Source organism: Chlorocebus sabaeus, chromosome 26, assembly GCF_047675955.1.
Source record: "Chlorocebus sabaeus isolate Y175 chromosome 26, mChlSab1.0.hap1, whole genome shotgun sequence".
NCBI classification, from domain to species: Eukaryota; Metazoa; Chordata; class Mammalia; order Primates; family Cercopithecidae; genus Chlorocebus; species Chlorocebus sabaeus.
The window spans coordinates 48,931,365-48,949,682 of NC_132929.1; the positions used below are offsets into that span (position 1 = coordinate 48,931,365).

Sequence of the window (18,318 nt, forward strand, 5' to 3'; positions counted from 1 at the left end):
ATTCCTCATCCTCTTGTTTTTGCCTTTTGAAATCCTGTCAGAAATCATAAATTCTTCATCTTTCACAAAATACCAACCACCTTACTCTCCTTCCTGTCTCCTCTCATTACTCCCTTATGCAATGGGTGCTTTTCTCAGATGTATTCTCATAAGAGATGTGGGGTGGTGGTAGGTAGGTATGTTTTTGCTTCCAAAATGTTATCTTGTGCACTGTAGGATGTTTACTGGCATCCCTGCCTTCTACCCATAGGCGGCCGTAGCATTTCCAAATTGTGACAACCAAAAATGTCCCTAGATACTGTGAGATAGTCCTTGGGAAGCAAAATTGCCCCCAGTTGAGGACCATTGTTCTACAGCAGTGCTGTTCAATTGAAGTATAACGCAAGCCACACATGTAATTTAAAAATGTCTTATAGCCATGTTTTTAAAAAGTAAGAAGTACACGTACAATAATAAATATAATAGTAATATTTTATGTGATGTACCAGTTAACATGAAATATAGTTCTACCAAAACAACAAAGTTTGTGTTTAGTGGGACACAGCTTTAGCTTGTATATTTATTTTAAAATTTCAGAAATTGAGTTCTGTAGTTATACAGGCCACATTTCAGGTAGCCAGATGTGGCTAGTGGCTATTGATTTGGACAGGGCAGGTCTAGAGTTTCTCAGTTGTGTAATCAAAAGTGAACAGACAGTTTTAATTTGTATAGTTCAGTAACCAAGATGTAGAAATGGGTATCTGTCTAGTTACCTGGGTGATCAGCCTACAATGATCACTGGGGATGATGGAATACAGTCAGATTGTTCCCCACATGCTCCATTAGCAAAACATGGCATTCTCCCCAACATCACCTGATTTCTTTCTCATCATCCATCCACTCACCAACTTCCTCTCTCCACATTTTGCTTCCTCCCTACTCCTTTCTACATTTTGCTTCCTTTCTACTCCTCTTTCCAGCTAAAAACTATATAAGCAAAGAATTTATGACTTCAAAAAAATTTTTTTTTTTTTTTTTTGCCAACTGAAACATAGGGAACCTTAAAATAGGGATAAACATGTGAAGTTCTTACAGTAGAAATTTTAATTGGCTGTATGTTAGAACAAAATCTTTATCAGGAGTAGGAAGGCTGAAATATGTTATTTTAAAACATATTTTGTCATGAAGAGATATTCTGAAGATATAAAACATATATAATGATTTTTTATGTCAGAAATAAATGTGAGGCTTTCTATGATTCTCATTTGTTCAGTAATTACTCAACAAATATTTATCAAATGCTGACTATGTCATGCATGTTCCAGGTGCTGGGAGCAGAGTAGTGAAGCAGATGGAGTTCTTGATCTCATAGAGCTCATATTCTAGTGGGAAAGAGTCAGATAATAAGTAAAAATAAAAAATGTCAGGTTATGGTAAGTGCCATGAAGAAGATTAAGACAAATTATATCAGGAGTGCCAAGAGAAATACAGATAGGATTGCTATTTTATACAACGTGTTAGAGAATTGTTCTTTTAGTAGAATGATTCTCAGACTGGGTTCTGAGTGGGCCAGGGTATGCACATCATGATAGAAAAGTTTCATATCTTCCTGAAACATCCAGTTTTATTCAGAGATATCCTTGGGAGCAGATGATTTTTAGTGAATATGTCGTGGTTAGTAATATTCCTCTGAATTTTAAGGATAAAGCGGTAGACTTTGAAGATTGTGTTGACTTATTTCTGCCTTTAGTTCTGTAGGCTCCTGAATACCCAGGTTAGGTGGCTGAAAAGTCTGAGAAGTACTGCTTTGGTGTGTCACTGTCTCAAGAAGTTTCAGAAGAAAATAAGAGCAGGACAGTGTTGGTGGTGTTCACATTGGTCTGTCCAGACTCTAGCACAGTGCCTGACACATAACTGGGGAGGGGAAGTGGTGGCCAATATATTTAGCTTGAATAACCCAAAGTAATGTAGGAAAATATAAGTAAGTGAATGAAGCACAGGAGTGCTTTTGGTTGGATGTATGTAATTACTCAAAATATCTTTGTTTCTGCTAGAGCCTTATGAGATATGTAGATAGGCCTTAGCCAATAAATGATCTAGACCCCAAATTAGAGGATTAGAAGTTGAAAGAAAAAAGTGGCTAGAAATTCAGACAGTGTTGGGCTGGCTGTAGTAAAAAAAAGATCTTAAATAACTAAACGTCCTTTTTTATTACTAATCTTAAGACTTCTTTGAAAGTGAACTTAAAAACATTTCTATGACTTTTATAAATGTCCAAGAATTGATCTATATATTTAACCTTTGATCAAATTTGTTCAGATTTACAATAATCATAGTTAATGAAAGAGGGGGGTCGAAATGGATCCCATTCACTAAGTAGTTTTAATTTAAAGGGCGAGAATCCGGAAAATATAAATGCTAATGTTCAAGATGATTGACAGAAAAATGTAATTTAGTAGTCAAATAATGTTATCTTTTAATGGAATGATAGATCTGAACCCCACTGCAAAGGAACAGGTTAAAATGCTTGATATTATTACAATTGACAGTAGTAGAAAAATAAGGTTATTTAAAAAACAAATGAAAGACTTCTAGGAAAATTGAGTAGATATATTTTTCCCTATTCCTTTTGCTAAATACACCCAAAAACCCAGGATGTTACGTGTGAAACAAACATAAGAAGACTCTGAAAGGTAGAGAGAGAAAAATTGAGATTGAGTGGCTAGGGAGCTTGAGACCCAAGGAACAGCATGATTGTTAGTTCTTTTTTATATTTCTTGCGACAGAGTCTTGCTCTATTGCCCAGGCTGGAGTGTGGTGGTGTGCTTTTGGCTCACTGCAGCCTCCGATTCCCAGGATCAAATGAGTAGGTGGGATTATAGGCATGTGTCACCACTGCCAGCTAATTTTTGTATTTTTAGTAGAGACAGGGTTTCACCATGTTGGCCAGGCTGGTCTCGAACTCCTGGCCTCAAATGATCCACCCATCTTGGCCTCCCAAAATGCTGGGATTACATATGTGTGTTACTGCGCCCAGCCAACTTGGTGGTTAGTTCTGTGGGCTCAGGTCCCCCCCCCGCCCCACAAGACCCTGTCAGGAACCTGGGCTGTGTTTTGCCTCATATGTGCCAGACTTGGAGCTAAAGAACCCAGCAACCTGGAAACCCTAATAGGCACAAACAAAAAAAGCCTTAACAGGAGGAGCTCTCTAGCCAAAGGGGCAGGAAAAGGGCATCTCACCAAGACAAAAGCTGTTAGACTGTACTTACTCCTACCCCAGTCAAACACCACAGAAGAAACTGTGGCCCCACCCTACCATGCCAGTCAAAGACCATGCCAGGAGCCTAGATTTTCACCCAGGTTGTAGTGAGGCATCTCAACCTCCTTGCTAAGTGGTGTCAAAGTTGGAGTAGGGAGCCAAGACTTTTATCCTAGCCAGGCAGTAATGAGGCCCCTCCCATGTCAGTAGAGAACACATGGAGAGCCTCAGCTTTCACCCCATCCAGCCATAAGAGGCAACCCTTCCCTTCACACTGGAGTGGTATCAAAGGAGGCCCAGTGGAGGGTCAAGGCTTTACCATCATGTAGTAGCAAGGCCCCCTCCGTGGTGTCAACACCATGTGACCATGTAGGGGAACAATAATGAGACAGTCCTACCCCTTCTACCCAGGGAGGCATCAGCGGAGGCCTAGGGGGGTGCTGGAACTCCCAACCCTGCTGAGAAGCAATGAGGAAACCCCTCCCCACTCACATGTTAGTGGAGGCTGAGTGGGAAACCTGAACTGACAGTAATGAGACAGCACTCCCACCCCCCACCCACTTTCTCTGCTAGTGTGGTGTTAGAAGAAGAGAGCTAAAACAGAAGGATTAAATAAGATCCAGAGTGTCATAACATAATACCTGAAATATCCAGGTTTCAGTTGAACGTAATACATCATACCAAGAACCAGGAAAACCTCAGCTGAAAGGAGAAGAGACAGTGACAGAGATTTTAGAATTATCTGACAAAGATTGTAAAGCAGTCATCAAAGAATCGCTTCAGTGAACAATTATAAACACATTTGAAGCAAATGGAAAAATAGAAATCTCAGTGAAGAAAAAGGTCTCCTCAATGCAGATTTGAAAAAGTTGACTCTCTTTCAAATAACAACAAACAAAAAACTAAATTAAACAGTTCTCTTTTTTGGTTTTCTCTTCATTCTTACCACCCTAAAGAAGTTGTCTTTAACATCTGTTTTCTTCTCAGTTTCTTTATCTAATGTATCTGCAAGATTTTACCTCCTACATGACTCTGGGATCCATCCATGAATTAATCACGTGCCTTATTCTAAGTTACAGTCTCTGCAGTGGCCTCCTAATTGTTCTTCCCACTTGTACTCTGGCCTCATTCCAGATACACCTTCACACTCCTGCCAGAGCAGTCTTTTCAAAGCTCTCATTTTACCACAGCACTCTCAACCCCCTACCCACTTTTTAAAATGTTTAATGGATTTCTATTGTTCTTAGGTTAAGGACCCAAATTCTTAAAACGGTTTTCAAAGCCTTATGCAGTCTGGCTCCATCCTCATCCTCCTCTCTTTTCTTACACTTTGCCACACTGATTTCTTTTAGATCCCCAAACCACTGTGATCCTTTCTGCCACAATTAATTTGCATGTGCTAGTCTGTCTTTCTGAAATACTTTCCCCACCTCATTTTAGTTAGCTTCTACTCGTTCTTTAGATCTTAGCTTAAGGGTTACTTTGTCAGGAAAATCTCTCCTCGTCCCTAATTTCCTGGCAGGTTCTTTTGCTATACCGTTTTGTAGAGTTATCTTCTGTGTCTGTGTTTCCCACTTGAGATGCATTACAGCAATGATTGTGTTTTTGCTCAGTGCTATATCCCCAGCTGCTACCTGACACATATGGACACACCAATAAATATTTGTTAAATGAATGAGTAAATCTCTCTCCTTACCTTCTTTATCCAACTTTTTAAGAGTAGTCAATACTTTTTTGCTTTCTTTTTGTCCCTATTGTTACAGCCATAGGTAGTCTTTTGCTCTTTAATTCTGGACCATGTAATTATATAATCAAACTTCTGCTTCAGTGTTTTCCCACTTCCTTTTGTTTCTTCACAAAAGTCTGATTGTGTCATTACTCTGCTCAAAAGCCTTTCCCTAAGACCTGAAACCATAAAAATTCTAGAAGATAACATTCAAAAAACCGTTCTAGACATTGGCTTAGGCAAAGACTTCATGACCCTGAACGCAAAAACAAACACAAGAAAAAGAAAGATAAATAGATGGTACTTAATTTAAAAAGCTTCCGCACAGCAAAAGAAGTAATTAGTAAACAGACAACCCACAGAGTGGGAGAAAAGCTTCACAATCTATACATCCGACAAAGGACTAATATCCAGAAGCTACAAGAACTCAAACAAATCAGTGAGAAAAAAACAAGCAATGCCATCAAACAGTGGGCTGAGGACATGAATAGACAGTTCTCAAAAGAAGATATACAAATGGCCAACAAACATGAAAAAATGCTCAACATCATTAGTGATGAGGGAAATGCAAATCAAAGCCGCAGTGCGAAACCGCCTTCCTCCTGCAAGAATGGCCATAATCAAAAAATCAAAAAGTAATAGATCTTGACATGGATGTGGTGAAAAGGGAACACTTTCACACTGCTGGCGGGAATGTAAGCTAGTACAACCACTGTGGAAAACAGTGTGGAGATTCTGTAAAGAACTACAAGTAGATCTATAATTTGATCCAGCAATCCCCTTCCTGTATCTATAATGAGGAATAGAAGTCATTATACAAAAAAGATACTGCACATGCATGTTATAGCAGCACAATTTGCAATTGCAAAAATATGGAACCAGCCCAAATGCCCATCAATTGATGCGTGAATAAAGAAATTGTGGTATAAATATATACTACTCAGCCATAAAATTGAATGAAATAACACCATTCACAGCAACCTGGATTGAATGGGAGACCATTATTTTAAGTGAAGTAACTCAGGAATGGAAAACCAAACATCCAGTGTTCTCACTCATAAGTGGGAGCTAAGCTATGAAGATGCAAAGGCATAAGAATGATACAGTGTACTTTGGGGATTCGGGGGAAAGGGTAGGGGGGTGCTGAGGGATAAAAGGCTACACGTTGGGTGCAGTGTACACTGCTTGGGTGATGGGTGCACCAAAATCTCAGAAATCACCACTAAAGAACTTTTTCGTGCAACCAAACACAACCTGTTCCCCAAAAACCTATTGAAATAATTTTTTTCAAAGCCTTTCCCCTTGGTCAAAAAAGGAAAGTTCTGCTTAGCACACCAGCCTCTTCCAGACTGACCCTAGACTACTCAGGGATACCTTATGTGCAGGAACACTGAGTTTACTTGAGTCCATTGGCTGTATATATTTTTTCACATTGGTTTTTTTCTTTGCATCTTTAAATTTTGGACTTCCAAAGGCTTGATGGTCTTTTTACTGTGAGCCATGAACTAGTTGAATGAATTAATTCTGCCAAGCAAATGGACATTAATTCTTCCAGGCTTTTTTTAAAGGGAGTAAAATCAATCCCATTAAGAAAGACTGGCTGCTACGCTACTGATATACCAAATATCAGGCATATCAAATATCAACAATATTTTTTAGTATAATTATTAGATATAAATTACTATATCTCGCTTTCAAAAATAACTAGTGTTTCAAATTTTGTTCATCTCAGCTGGGTATCATGTATACATTGCTGATTTTTCATTTCATGAACACTAAGTTTTTTGTTTCTGAAACTTAGTAAATTTTATCCAGGTATAAAGTGTAGGATTTTAATTTTTGTAAATTTTTCTTATTTTGTGAGGCATCAAAGACCTGTCTTATCTCTCCATTTATTTCATCCCAGTCATTGCTGCTCTATTCCATTATATAATATCTTGCTTCTCTGTTTCATCAGGTAAACCTGGGATTTAAGGGTGTAATTAAGACATTTCTGATAGGAAGGTTGCTTGATAAAGGTTAGTCATGACCTTGCAGGGTCATATTTCTTGGAGAAGTCACCAAATCTGATTCTGGCTTTCGGCTTTCTATGTTGAGAAACTTAATCATGTTTATCAGATTCAGGAAGACTAATTACCTAGACTTTACAATGTAATGAAATTTAAGCCAGACTAGCACTTCGTTTACCTAGAATGAGAATTATGAATGTGGCCAAGACTGTATAGTCATTTCCTCTGATTTTTATTACCCTCATAAGGAAATATTTTTTTTTGTTTTTTTGAGATGGCGTCTCGCTGTGTCACCCAGGCTGGAGTGCAGTGGCATGATCTTGGCTTACTGCAACCTCCGCTTCCCGGGTTCAAGCAGTTCTCCTGCCTCAACCTCTGAGTAGCTGGGATTACAGGCATGCACCACCACACCTGGCTAATTTTTGTATTTTTAGTAGAGACGGGGTTTCTCCTGTAATCCCAGCACTTTGGGAGGCCGAGGCGGGTGGATCACCTGAGTTCAGGAGTTTGAGGCCAGCCTATAAGGAATTCTGTATGAAAAGCCAAATTATAATCAGAACTTTTTAACAGTATTCAGATTTGGAAGAAAAGTCTAACCTGTGGAAACCAGTTTGGATGTGGAACTTCAAAATAAAAATATATGTATACATTTATTTTTGTGTTTGGTACTGTATTTTGAATTTATGTCATCTATGAAAGTGACTTTTAAAGTAGCAGCTTTAATTAGGTACTTGTCTCTAGAATTAACTGCATCTCTTGCCCTATGTCAAGTACCTTTATATGTCTGATTTGGTTAATAACTCTCCAAATTAACTAAATTTGTTCACTTTATACAAATTTGATCAGAATATTGATTGTTCCTCAGTGTTATAGGATTATTTTAGTTTCTCTTTAAATCAGCTTAAATAACTCTGTAGAGTTGGCCAGTATTCATTAACATCCTGATTGATAATGGCATGACGGTGACTGATTTGTGCCCAGTTACCACACCCAGGGAGCTGCTCTCTGGCAACCATTCTCTCTCTCTTCCCTTCCTTTTTTCCTCCCTCTCCTAGATAAGCTACCATAGGGAAACTTTCAGTAGGCACTGTGACCCCTTGACTTAATGTTTTGGATCTAACATTTTGCCCTCTTTGTGTTTTCTTTCTGTTACTAATCTCAGTGTAGCATAGCTGTGGTGGTGTAACTAACTCTCAGATTGATTCCAGACTTCAAAATTACATAATTTGGAAAAAAACTGGCCAGAATAGGGAGACAGGGATGGGCTGAAGGAACTGAAATTGGTTCTAAGAGTGATACCCCTTTGGGAATAAATAGAAGTGTCAGGGATAATTCATTGTAACATTTGATTTGTATTTGTGATACTTATGCATGTAAAATATGAGCAAAGCAAATCGGACTAAATTAAATTCTGATAATTTTATGTTAGTCTTTGTTCATCTATAGCTATATAAATAATAATACTGTTTAAGTGTTTATTTTATGTGGAGAGTTTCTCAGGTATTATTTTCCTAGTACTGAAATGTATGTTTTTTTTTCTTTCTTTCTTTTTAACACAGTTCTGAAAGATTGGTATTGCTGGCAGGTGGTAGCCTGGAGATCAGTGATGTTACTGAGGATGATGCTGGGACTTATTTTTGTATAGCTGATAATGGAAATGAGACAATTGAAGCTCAAGCAGAGCTTACAGTACAAGGTATGTAAATATTTACTGTATAATTTTAAAATCCTGTGTACTTTCTGGGTCTGCTAATTTTTAAAAAATACTAACATGGTTGAGGCAATACAACAAAACAAAAGCATAACTCCTAGACCAGACTGCTTGGGTTTAAATTCTAAATCTTATGTTTCCTAGATATATGACTATAGGAAACTTATTTAATTTCTCTGAACCTCATTTTCCTCAGCTGTAAAATGGAAATAATAACAGTATTTACCTTATTGGGATTGTTTGAGGGTTAAAAGAGCTAATACTTGTAAAACCCCTGGAATAGTGACTAGAATATTGTAAAAGCTCAATGTTAGTTATTGTTATTATTTTTAGTAGTAGTAGTAGTAGTGACAGGAAGGGTATGATCTGGGGCATCTGGAAGATTCACTTTTCTTCTCTCAGGATGTTTTCTGATGAAGATGTCTCTGTTCTGTGACCCCGAATTATGTCTCTCCTCTGTGTTGGTGTCCTTTTCTTTTGGGTAAACAGATCACCCAGGAAGGAGCATACTGTGCCTCTCAATATAGCTTGGTTTGATGATTTGGTGTTTATTTTCCTCTGTTCATACTTCTGATAATTACTGCAAGGGTAGTTGTACTTCCTTTTTCTCCATACTCTTCCCTTTTCCCCTTGTAGGTTCTCTGATTCAGACGTCAGAAAATAAAGATGTCACGTATACGTAGTCTTGTCTTTATCCCCATCTCCTTTGCCGTTCCTCCATATGGAAATGTACCCTCAAGTACTGGCTAGAGGTGACTAAAATGACCAGAGGTCACTTTTCCACCTCTTCTTCCCACCCCCTCGGAACTCCCAGATTGGTGGCTTTCAATCTAGAAAGACTGCTCCCAGTGCTGTTTCTCCCTAAGAGTTAGGAGTGCTGTTTCACTCACTGTAGTCTCTGCTCACTGCAGCCTCTCCCTCTGTCACCCAGGCTGGAGTGGAGTGGCACAGTCTCTGCTCCCTGCAGCCTCGACCTCCTGGGTTCAAGCAATCATCATGCCTCAGCCCCACAAGTAGTTGAGACTACACGCATGTGCCGCCATGCCCAGTTAGTTTTTGTGTTTTTGGTAGAGATGGGGTTTCATCATGTTGCCCAGGCTGGTGTCGAACTCCTGGGCTCAAACGATCCACCTGCCTGGGCCTCCCAAAGTGCTGGGATTACAGGCATGAGCCACTGTGCCTGGCCAGAGAAAGGTATACCATTGATGAGCAAACTCATGAATTGGAAGATTACATTGAGTAATTCTCTGAGAATGCAGCATTAAATGATAAAGAAAGATAACACATGGAGTAAAAGCTAAGAGATATGATAGGTTCATGTAGAAGGACTATCTAGATAAATACATGTCTTAGAGGAGAGAAAGGAAAAGGCAAATATTTGACGAAATAATTAAGATACATTTTTCAGAATTAGACTTGTAGAACACCTTAGACTAAAAGGACTTACAGACTTTTTTTTTTAAATTTATTTTTTATTATTATACTTTAAGTTCTAGGGTACATGTGCGTAATGTGCAGGTTTGTTACATATGTATACTTGTGCCATGTTGGTGTGCTGCACCCATCAACTCGTCAGCACCCATCAACTCGTCATTTACATCAGGTATAACTCCCAATGCAATCCCTCCCTCCTCCCCCCTCCCTATGATAGGCCCCGGTGTGTAATGTTCCCCTTCCCGAGTCCAAGTGATCTCATTGTTCAGTTCCCACCTATGAGTGAGAACATGCGGTGTTTGGTTTTCTGTTCTTGTGATAGTTTGCTAAGAATGATGGTTTCCAGCTGCATCCATGTCCCTACAAAGGACACAAACTCATCCCTTTTTATGACTGCATAGTATTCCATGGTGTATATGTGCCACATTTTCTTAATCCAGTTACAGACTGTTAAATAGGTGAAAGAAGGAAAAACCCACCTTGAGGTCCATTTACAGTAACATACAATAATATATAATTATATATACAGTAACATATAATATCAAAGACAAAAAAATTCTAAAAGCATCCAGTGACAAAGAGCAGATCACCTACAAAAGGAAAAGAATTGGATTGAACCTAAGTGTTGATTTGAGAAATCTGGTATCAAGAGAACAATAGAGTAATCTTTTTAAGGTGTTAAAGGACATTGAATACACACAATCTATATGTATCCAGAATGTGAGGCATAATAAAAATTATCACATAAGACCTCTGAAGGTTTGCTACACAAACATACATTGAAAACACTTTTGGAATAAATACTCAATAAAAGATATATCTGGGAAATACTGCAAGAGCCTTTTAAAACAAAGGGGGAGTTCTAAAACAGCTCCCAGATTCCAGATTCTTTGACTATCCTTCTGAGAGTGGTGGAGTTTATGTCCCTTGCTCTTGAATCTGGGCGGGCTTGGAGCTATTTGGATCAATAGAGTATGGCAGAAGTCATATGTGACTTCTGAGGCTTTTAAAAAGCTGTACGTTGGTTGTCATACTTGGAGAGAATTTCTTTAAAAAGAGAAGGCAGTGCAGTTTTTTCCTGGCTCTCTTGATGCTAAGAATGTACAATGGGGAAAGCATAGTCTCTTCAGTAGATGGTGCTGGAAAAACTGGATAGCCACATGTGGGAGAATGAAATCAGACCCTTATCTCTTATATACGCCACACACAAAAATCAACTCAAAATGGATTAAACACTTAAACATAACACCTGAACTGTAAAACTACTAAAAGAAAAGAGGGGAAAAGCTTATTGACATTGGTCTTGGCAAAGGTTTTTTGGATGTGACCCCAGAAAACACAGGCGACAAAAGCAAAAATAGATTGCATTGAACTGAGATGCTCCTGCCAGTAATGGAAACAGTCAGCAGTGAAGAAACAACCTATGGAATGGGATTAAATATTTGCAAACCAATGAAAACAGAAGAAGGAAATGATGACAAGAGCAAAAATTAATGAAATTTTAAAAAAAACATTCAAAACAGAGAATGTCAGCAAAGCCAAAAGTTGGTTCTTTGTAATGCATAACAATATTGATAAATCCCAGAGAAGACATACATAACTTGACAGAGATCTTTATCTAGACCCTGGGTTGTCAGAGTACTGCTTGTGGGCTAAATCTTCCTGACTGCTTGTTTTTGTACAGCTTGTGAGCTAAAAATAGTTTATACATTTTTAAATAGTTGAAAAATATCAGAAGAATAATATTTTGTGATACATGAAAATTTTACGAGATTTCAAAATTTATTGTTCATGCAGTCTTACTGGCATACTGCCACACTCATTCATTTATGTATTGCCTATGACTGCTTTCATGCCACTACACAGGAGTTGAGTAGTTGTGACAGAGACCATATGGCTCACAGATCCTAAAATATTTACTGTCTGGCTCTTTAGAGAAAAAGTTTGCCAATCCCTGATGTAGGTTCTACAAAGAACTACAGATCAGTAAGATAAACGAAGACAGAGAAACCAATAGAAAATGGGCAAAAGACTTGAACATCGACCTGGAAGAAGATGTCCATCTAGCTATTAATATTTGAAAAAGTGGTTGTCATCATTAGTCTTCAGAGAAATGCAAATAAAAACCACAGTGGGATATCACTATATTCCAGTAGAATGGCTAAAATTGAAAAGCTTAACAAATACCAGGCATTGGTTAGAATGAAAAACACTGGGAACTCTAATGTACCGTTGACAGGAGTGTACACTGACACAATCACTTTAAAATTCTGTTTGGCAGAATCTATTAAAAACTGTATACTGGCTAGGCACAGCAGCTCATGCCAGTAATCCCAGCACTTTGAGAGGCTGAGGCAGGAGAATCACTTGAGGCTAGGATTTGAAGACCAGCCTGGGCAGCATAGTGAGACCCTGTTTCTACAAAAAATGAAAAAATTAGGTAGGCATGGTGGCATGCACCTGTAGTTCCAGCTACTCGGGAGACTGAAGCAGGAGGATTGCTTGAGCCAAAGAATTTGAGGTTATAGTGAACTACGATCATGCCACTGCATTCCAGTCTGGGTGACAAAGCAAGACCATCTCTAAAAAATAAAAACTTAAAAAAAAAAACTGTACACAGAAACACCCTATGATACAGTAGGTGTATTCCTAGGAGTATACTTACCAGAAATGTATAATTATATGCCCCCAAAACCATGGACAATAATGTTCTTACTAGGAATAATTCAAATGTCCATCAAAATACAAATGTAGAGTAGTGTTCCAGTCATATAATGGCAAATTATCAGCAATGAAAATTGACAGATCACTGCTGCATTCAACAATGTGGATAAATCAGAAACACCCTTAAAAAGGCCAGACACAAAAGAATACCTACTATATGTATAATTATATTATTATATATAATTCCATTTGTGTAAAGTTCAAAAACAGACAAAACTGATCTGTGGTTTTAGAAGTCAGAATAGTGATTACTTTTGGAGAAGGGCAGAGTAGTTACTGAATGTTGCACAGCCCGGCTTCTGGTGTGTTTATGTTCTGTTTCTTAATCTGGGTGGTAGTTACAATTCAAGCTGTATCGTTCATGTGTGCCATGTGAGATCATCTCTTTTCTTTTTTTTACTGTTTACGGATTAGAACTCATAATGTGCAAAAACATATTTGGAAAATTTTGTTTTGAGCCCTGTCCCATAACTGAAAGCATTTATTTTTTAGATAGGGAGAGTAGATTTTGAGAAATAACTGGAGATTTATATATAAATACAGTCATACCTGTCTGACTTCTGTTATTTTTTTAAGAAGTTATAGCTATAGGAAATGCCATAGTGAGTGCTAATGTAGAAAAGGTTGTAAGTTCATTTTTCATCTGTTAAATGTTTCAGATTTATTGTCTTATCATTAACTTCTGGAGTTTCTACACATGCAGTGACGTGAATTAGCCCATCATGTATTTCCTGTCATCTCAGATTGTTGATAACACTTAAAATGGGTCATGAGGGTTTTTTAAAACAGAAACTTTTCCTTTTTTTCTTAAAACAGTTACAACAGACTGTGATACACATGTTCTCTCCCCCGTCACCATAAAGAAATTTTTCCATTTGTATTTTTCTGGAACAAATGGATATATTCTAAATTGGCTACCCCATTGACATTGTAAATACCTATAACTAATCTACCACTTAAGTTTTAAACCTCGCTGTCTTTCCTTAAGCCACAGCCTATGTCACTCTACTTCTTTGACTCTTCTGCTCTACTCTTATCTCTGGCCACATTAAGACATTGATCTCCCCTTTTCTCTCAGTCTTTGTGATTTCACTTCCCTTTACTTCATGATCAATTACAATATTCTGCTGTCATTCATTCGAACTCTCAGTTCACTTGGCTTCGGGATAAAAAGCAAATTCTTTATGTCATGCATACAGAGTACATCCAGACCCTTCATAGTTGGCTTTTTCAGCGTTAACTGGAGTTAACACAGAGGAGTGACTGAGAGCAGTCTTGCCCCAGTGAGCCTGGATTCCAGTCTCAGCTCTGTCACTTAGCTTTGTGAACTTGGCCAAGTTAATTAATTTACCTGTGTCTTTGTTTCTTTTATCAGTTGAATGGGTTGTTATAAGGATTAAACTCTTTTCTTTTTAGAAGAACCAGCATAAAGCACTTTTCTTGTAGTAATAAAATTGGAAACTCGTATGTGATGTTGTGGGGAGAAGGGCAACAACAATTTCTGTCACCAGTTCACTACACAGGACGTCAAAGGGGTGACAAGGGGCTGAGGGAGGAAAAACCAGGAAACTCTGAGATCAGCAGAGAGAGTCAAGCGGCAGAAAACAGGTGTTGAAGCTCAGATGACCAGCATCATTTACTTAACAGTCAGCAATGATAGCTGGGCTTTCATTGGGTGGTTAAGTCTACAAGCAACACCTTTAATTTATACTTTCAATTAAAGTTCTTTAAGGAAGTGGTGGAGCTTAGAAAGTTATGAGATTACAAAATTTCTGAAAGTCCATTAGAAAAGCCACAGAATGGGGCGGGGGAAATAAGCCAGGCCACCAAGAAGGCTTCTGCTGGCCCAGGGACAGACACCTGTAGCATCCAATGTCATAGCGAAAATGATCTGCTTTCAAAAGGCAGAGGATTTCAGGGGAGAGTAGAGTGGAACTGGTGGAGACAAAGGCTCCCCATCGCCACCTCAGTTTGTGGTAGGACTTTTAATTTAGCCCAAGGACATCTTTCAACTTTGAGAATAATTCAGCCCTCAAGAGTGCCTCAGATCTGCTATGGCTTTGCACGCAGCAGCAAGAATGTTTAGTATATAATAGATAAAAATTTCTTCCAAAAAAATTTAAATTAAAGATTCTTATAACCTCCCCAACACTAAATCCTGTTCTAAAGTTAACCAGTCACTTTTCTGTTAATACTTGACCATAGACTTACTTGGAAACTAGATCGAAAAGACTGAAACTGAATCTTCACTCCAAAGTGAAAATAAAATAAGCTGAGTAACTTAAGTTTAGGTAAAATGGGAAGAAAGGGGAAGAGGAAATGGAGGTGCCAGAAGCAAAGCTGAGTGACAGAACGCATTCAGTCAGGGTAGATGTTATACAGGTTGTAGTGGATCTACATATGGAAAACCTCCATATGGATTCATGTGCATATGTCTGGAGGCACCAGATCCCTCCATGGCAGATGTAAGAACAGGAAGCCAAGGGAGGAGGCCATTCTTGCCATCCCAGTCTTAGAAGCTCCATGTTGAAGACAAGAGTGGCATGTGGTGGGATGATGCTTGGGTGCCCAGTGGCACTGAAGACATAGTCTAGAGATATACTCAGTTTGGCTCTGTGATCCACACTCATCTGGGCAACCCCTACCTCCCACTCCCGGGTCACCTCCTGCTTGCCTAGCACAGACTTAAAGGGTTTGTTTCTGTCCCGGGAGGAATCAAATTTCTTTCCATCTTAAAGCATACCAGTTTCTGGAAGGTACCTGACTCCTGGGGAGATGATCTCCACCTTAGCTCCCAGGGCATCGCGGATGACGGGTGGGCAGGCAGTGTGGACTGAGAGGGACCGGTCAGTAGTTCTCCAGCTCTGCCTTGTCCCTGCTGTCCATCGTCTGCACACATGGGCACCCCCTTATGCCCCATCCTCCACCAGGATTAAATTCTTAGCACTTTCCTCCTAAATCTGGAATGGAGATGGAGTCCTCTTTACCAAATTAGTTTTCTGAACATACTGTTTGATAGATAGCAATGTTCGTCTGTGTCCCCTTACTTCCAACTACAATTTCCTGATAGACCTTCAAGATTAGTTTACTTGACCCCTCTGTGAAGCTTTTCTTAACTGTCCCTTCATAATTGGTTTCTTAAAATAGTTCTCTTTTTACCAGTAGTATTTCTTACTGATTTGTTTATGTGTCCTCTTCAACTCCTACTAGACTGGAGTTCTTATCGACAGGAACTGATCTTACTCATTTTTAAAAATCATAGTAGATTATTAACGAATGAAATGAATGAATGAAACTTTAAATGGAAATTGTTAAATGTGGCACCGGAATGATTTGATGTTTGTGGTTACTTTACTATTCATGTTTTCCTTTGTACTTTGTTTTTCATAGACTTCTAATGTAAAAGAAATGGGATTAAAAGAAAAATCTTCTGAAAGGTTATTCTGGAGGAAGATGAACCATTACCTCTACTTATATAATCGAGGTCATAATTGCCATCTTCACATGCATACATGTTTACAAGCAATTCATCAGTTATATTCATTCCCATTTTTGACCTTTTGATGCCTTCCATAAGCCAACATAATATTAAAAAAAAATAACTGAAGCCATTAAAGGTGAACTTTCCTCCACTCGGCTGCCATCTCTGCTTTAAAAACTCTTACACATTTATTACTGTCATGATTCAAGGCTTAGTGCATTGATGTCATTAATCCCAACTCCATGAGACGCTCCACTACTTTGACTCAACACCACTGTGTTATGCTGTTTCTATTTTTATTTCTTTGCCCATTCTCTTTGTTTTGCCTTCATGGGCATCTTTTCTTCCACTTGTTGATTAAACTATTAGTGTTCCACAGAGTTCTGTTGTCAGCCTACTACTCTTCACACTCTACCTGCTTCTGGTTTCAGGTATAATTTACATATAGTAATGCCCAGATTCCCAGACCAGACCCCTTGTCAAGCTTCAGACATTTCCAATTGGATGTCCCACAGGTACCTCAGAAATCACACGTCCAAAATTGAACTTAACGTTCTTCTCTCATAATCTTTTTCTTCTTTGATTTTCTGTATCTTGGTGGTGTCACTGCCTACCTTTTTACCTGTGCTAGAAACATGCAAATCATTCTTGATGATTTCAGTCTTTTTTATTTCTTTCCACATCCAGTTCATTAGGTTCTCTTTCTCCTTGCTTTCACTCCCCTGATTCAAGTCCAAGTCATCTCTTACGTATATTACTGCAGTAGCATCCTAACTGATTTCTCTAGTTCTAACCTGGTCTGTCCTCAAAAGCACTTTTCACAGAGTGGCAAACGTGATTAAAATTCTTTCATTAAAAACTTGGAAAAATGATTGCAATGATATAAATGGTACTTATTAATAAGAACAAGATTAATATCTGTTAAAAAAAAAATGAGGGGAGTGGAAAACATAGTTTGCTTACGAAATGAGATGAAAATGGCCAGCTGACCTGAAAAGAGTTCAACCCCACTAATTGTATAAGAAATACAGATTAAAGTAGCCCATTTTGCCTACTGATTGAATTTAAAAATAATAACCCACTCTTGGCAAAATTGTGGTAATATGGGGATTCTCACACACTGCTGGTAGTGGTGCAAATTGATGTAACCTTCTTGGAGGGCAGTTTAGTAATCTTATCAAAAGCTTTAAAACTCACACATTCATTGACCAGCAGTTCAGTTCCATGTCTGATAATTTGTTTTGATGAAATAATCAAGGATGTATGTGAAGATTTATGCATGGAAATATCCATGCAATGATGTATATTTAGTGGCAAAAATTATAAACCACTTAAATGCCAAAAAATAGGTGATTGGTTACATGAAATAGCCTATCTATATATCAGAATACAATGCTTCCTACAAAAATCATGTTTTAGAAGTCTCTTAAATGGCAAGATAAAATACTTTGGTTATGTTAAATGAAGAAAAGTAAGATCCCAAAGCAACATGTAAGAAGTATGATTTGTGCCACAAAGTTATGTTGTAAATTGGATCAGATCCTTTCTTTTAAAAATTAGCCTCATACCAATTTATATCTTCCTCTTGAGGCCTTCTCCCTGTAATTTTCAGAGTACTGGATGTTTACTTATCTTGAAGGGGTCATTTTTCTTCTAAGCTCCTAACAGAGAGAGAACTGGATTCTGAGTCTGATGAGTGCATGTTTGCCATTGCTTCTCAAGTTAATTTGAAGGGCAACCACTAGCTACTTAAAAACACCATGCAGTTCTTTTGCTTGTACTGTCACTTCTACCTAGAATGTTCGTTCTTCCACTCCCTTGCATGGCTTTCCTCAGAAACCTCTGAAACTCTGACTCCTGCCTATTCCTATCCCTTGTACCCTTCTCCCCACCTCCTTCCAGTAGCTGTGCATTAAGTGTGCACATATGTTTTGTACATTATCTGTCTTGTTTTACCTATCACATTTACATTTTCCCCCCTGTTTTTGTATCTAG

At 38.3% G+C, this 18,318-nt stretch overlaps 1 protein-coding gene across 9 annotated transcripts in view; it reads left to right on the top strand.

Annotated features, from left to right (window-relative positions):
- The window catches only part of NEO1 (neogenin 1), a 256,385-nt gene that overhangs the window by 82,468 nt on the left and 155,599 nt on the right, over nt 1-18,318 (top strand). For all 9 annotated transcript variants that reach the window (XM_073012297.1, XM_038010150.2, XM_008015976.3 and 6 more), the window contains one exon: nt 8,533-8,669. In XM_073012297.1, the coding sequence (XP_072868398.1) occupies nt 8,533-8,669 (137 nt within the window). The remainder of the gene's footprint in view (nt 1-8,532; nt 8,670-18,318) is intronic.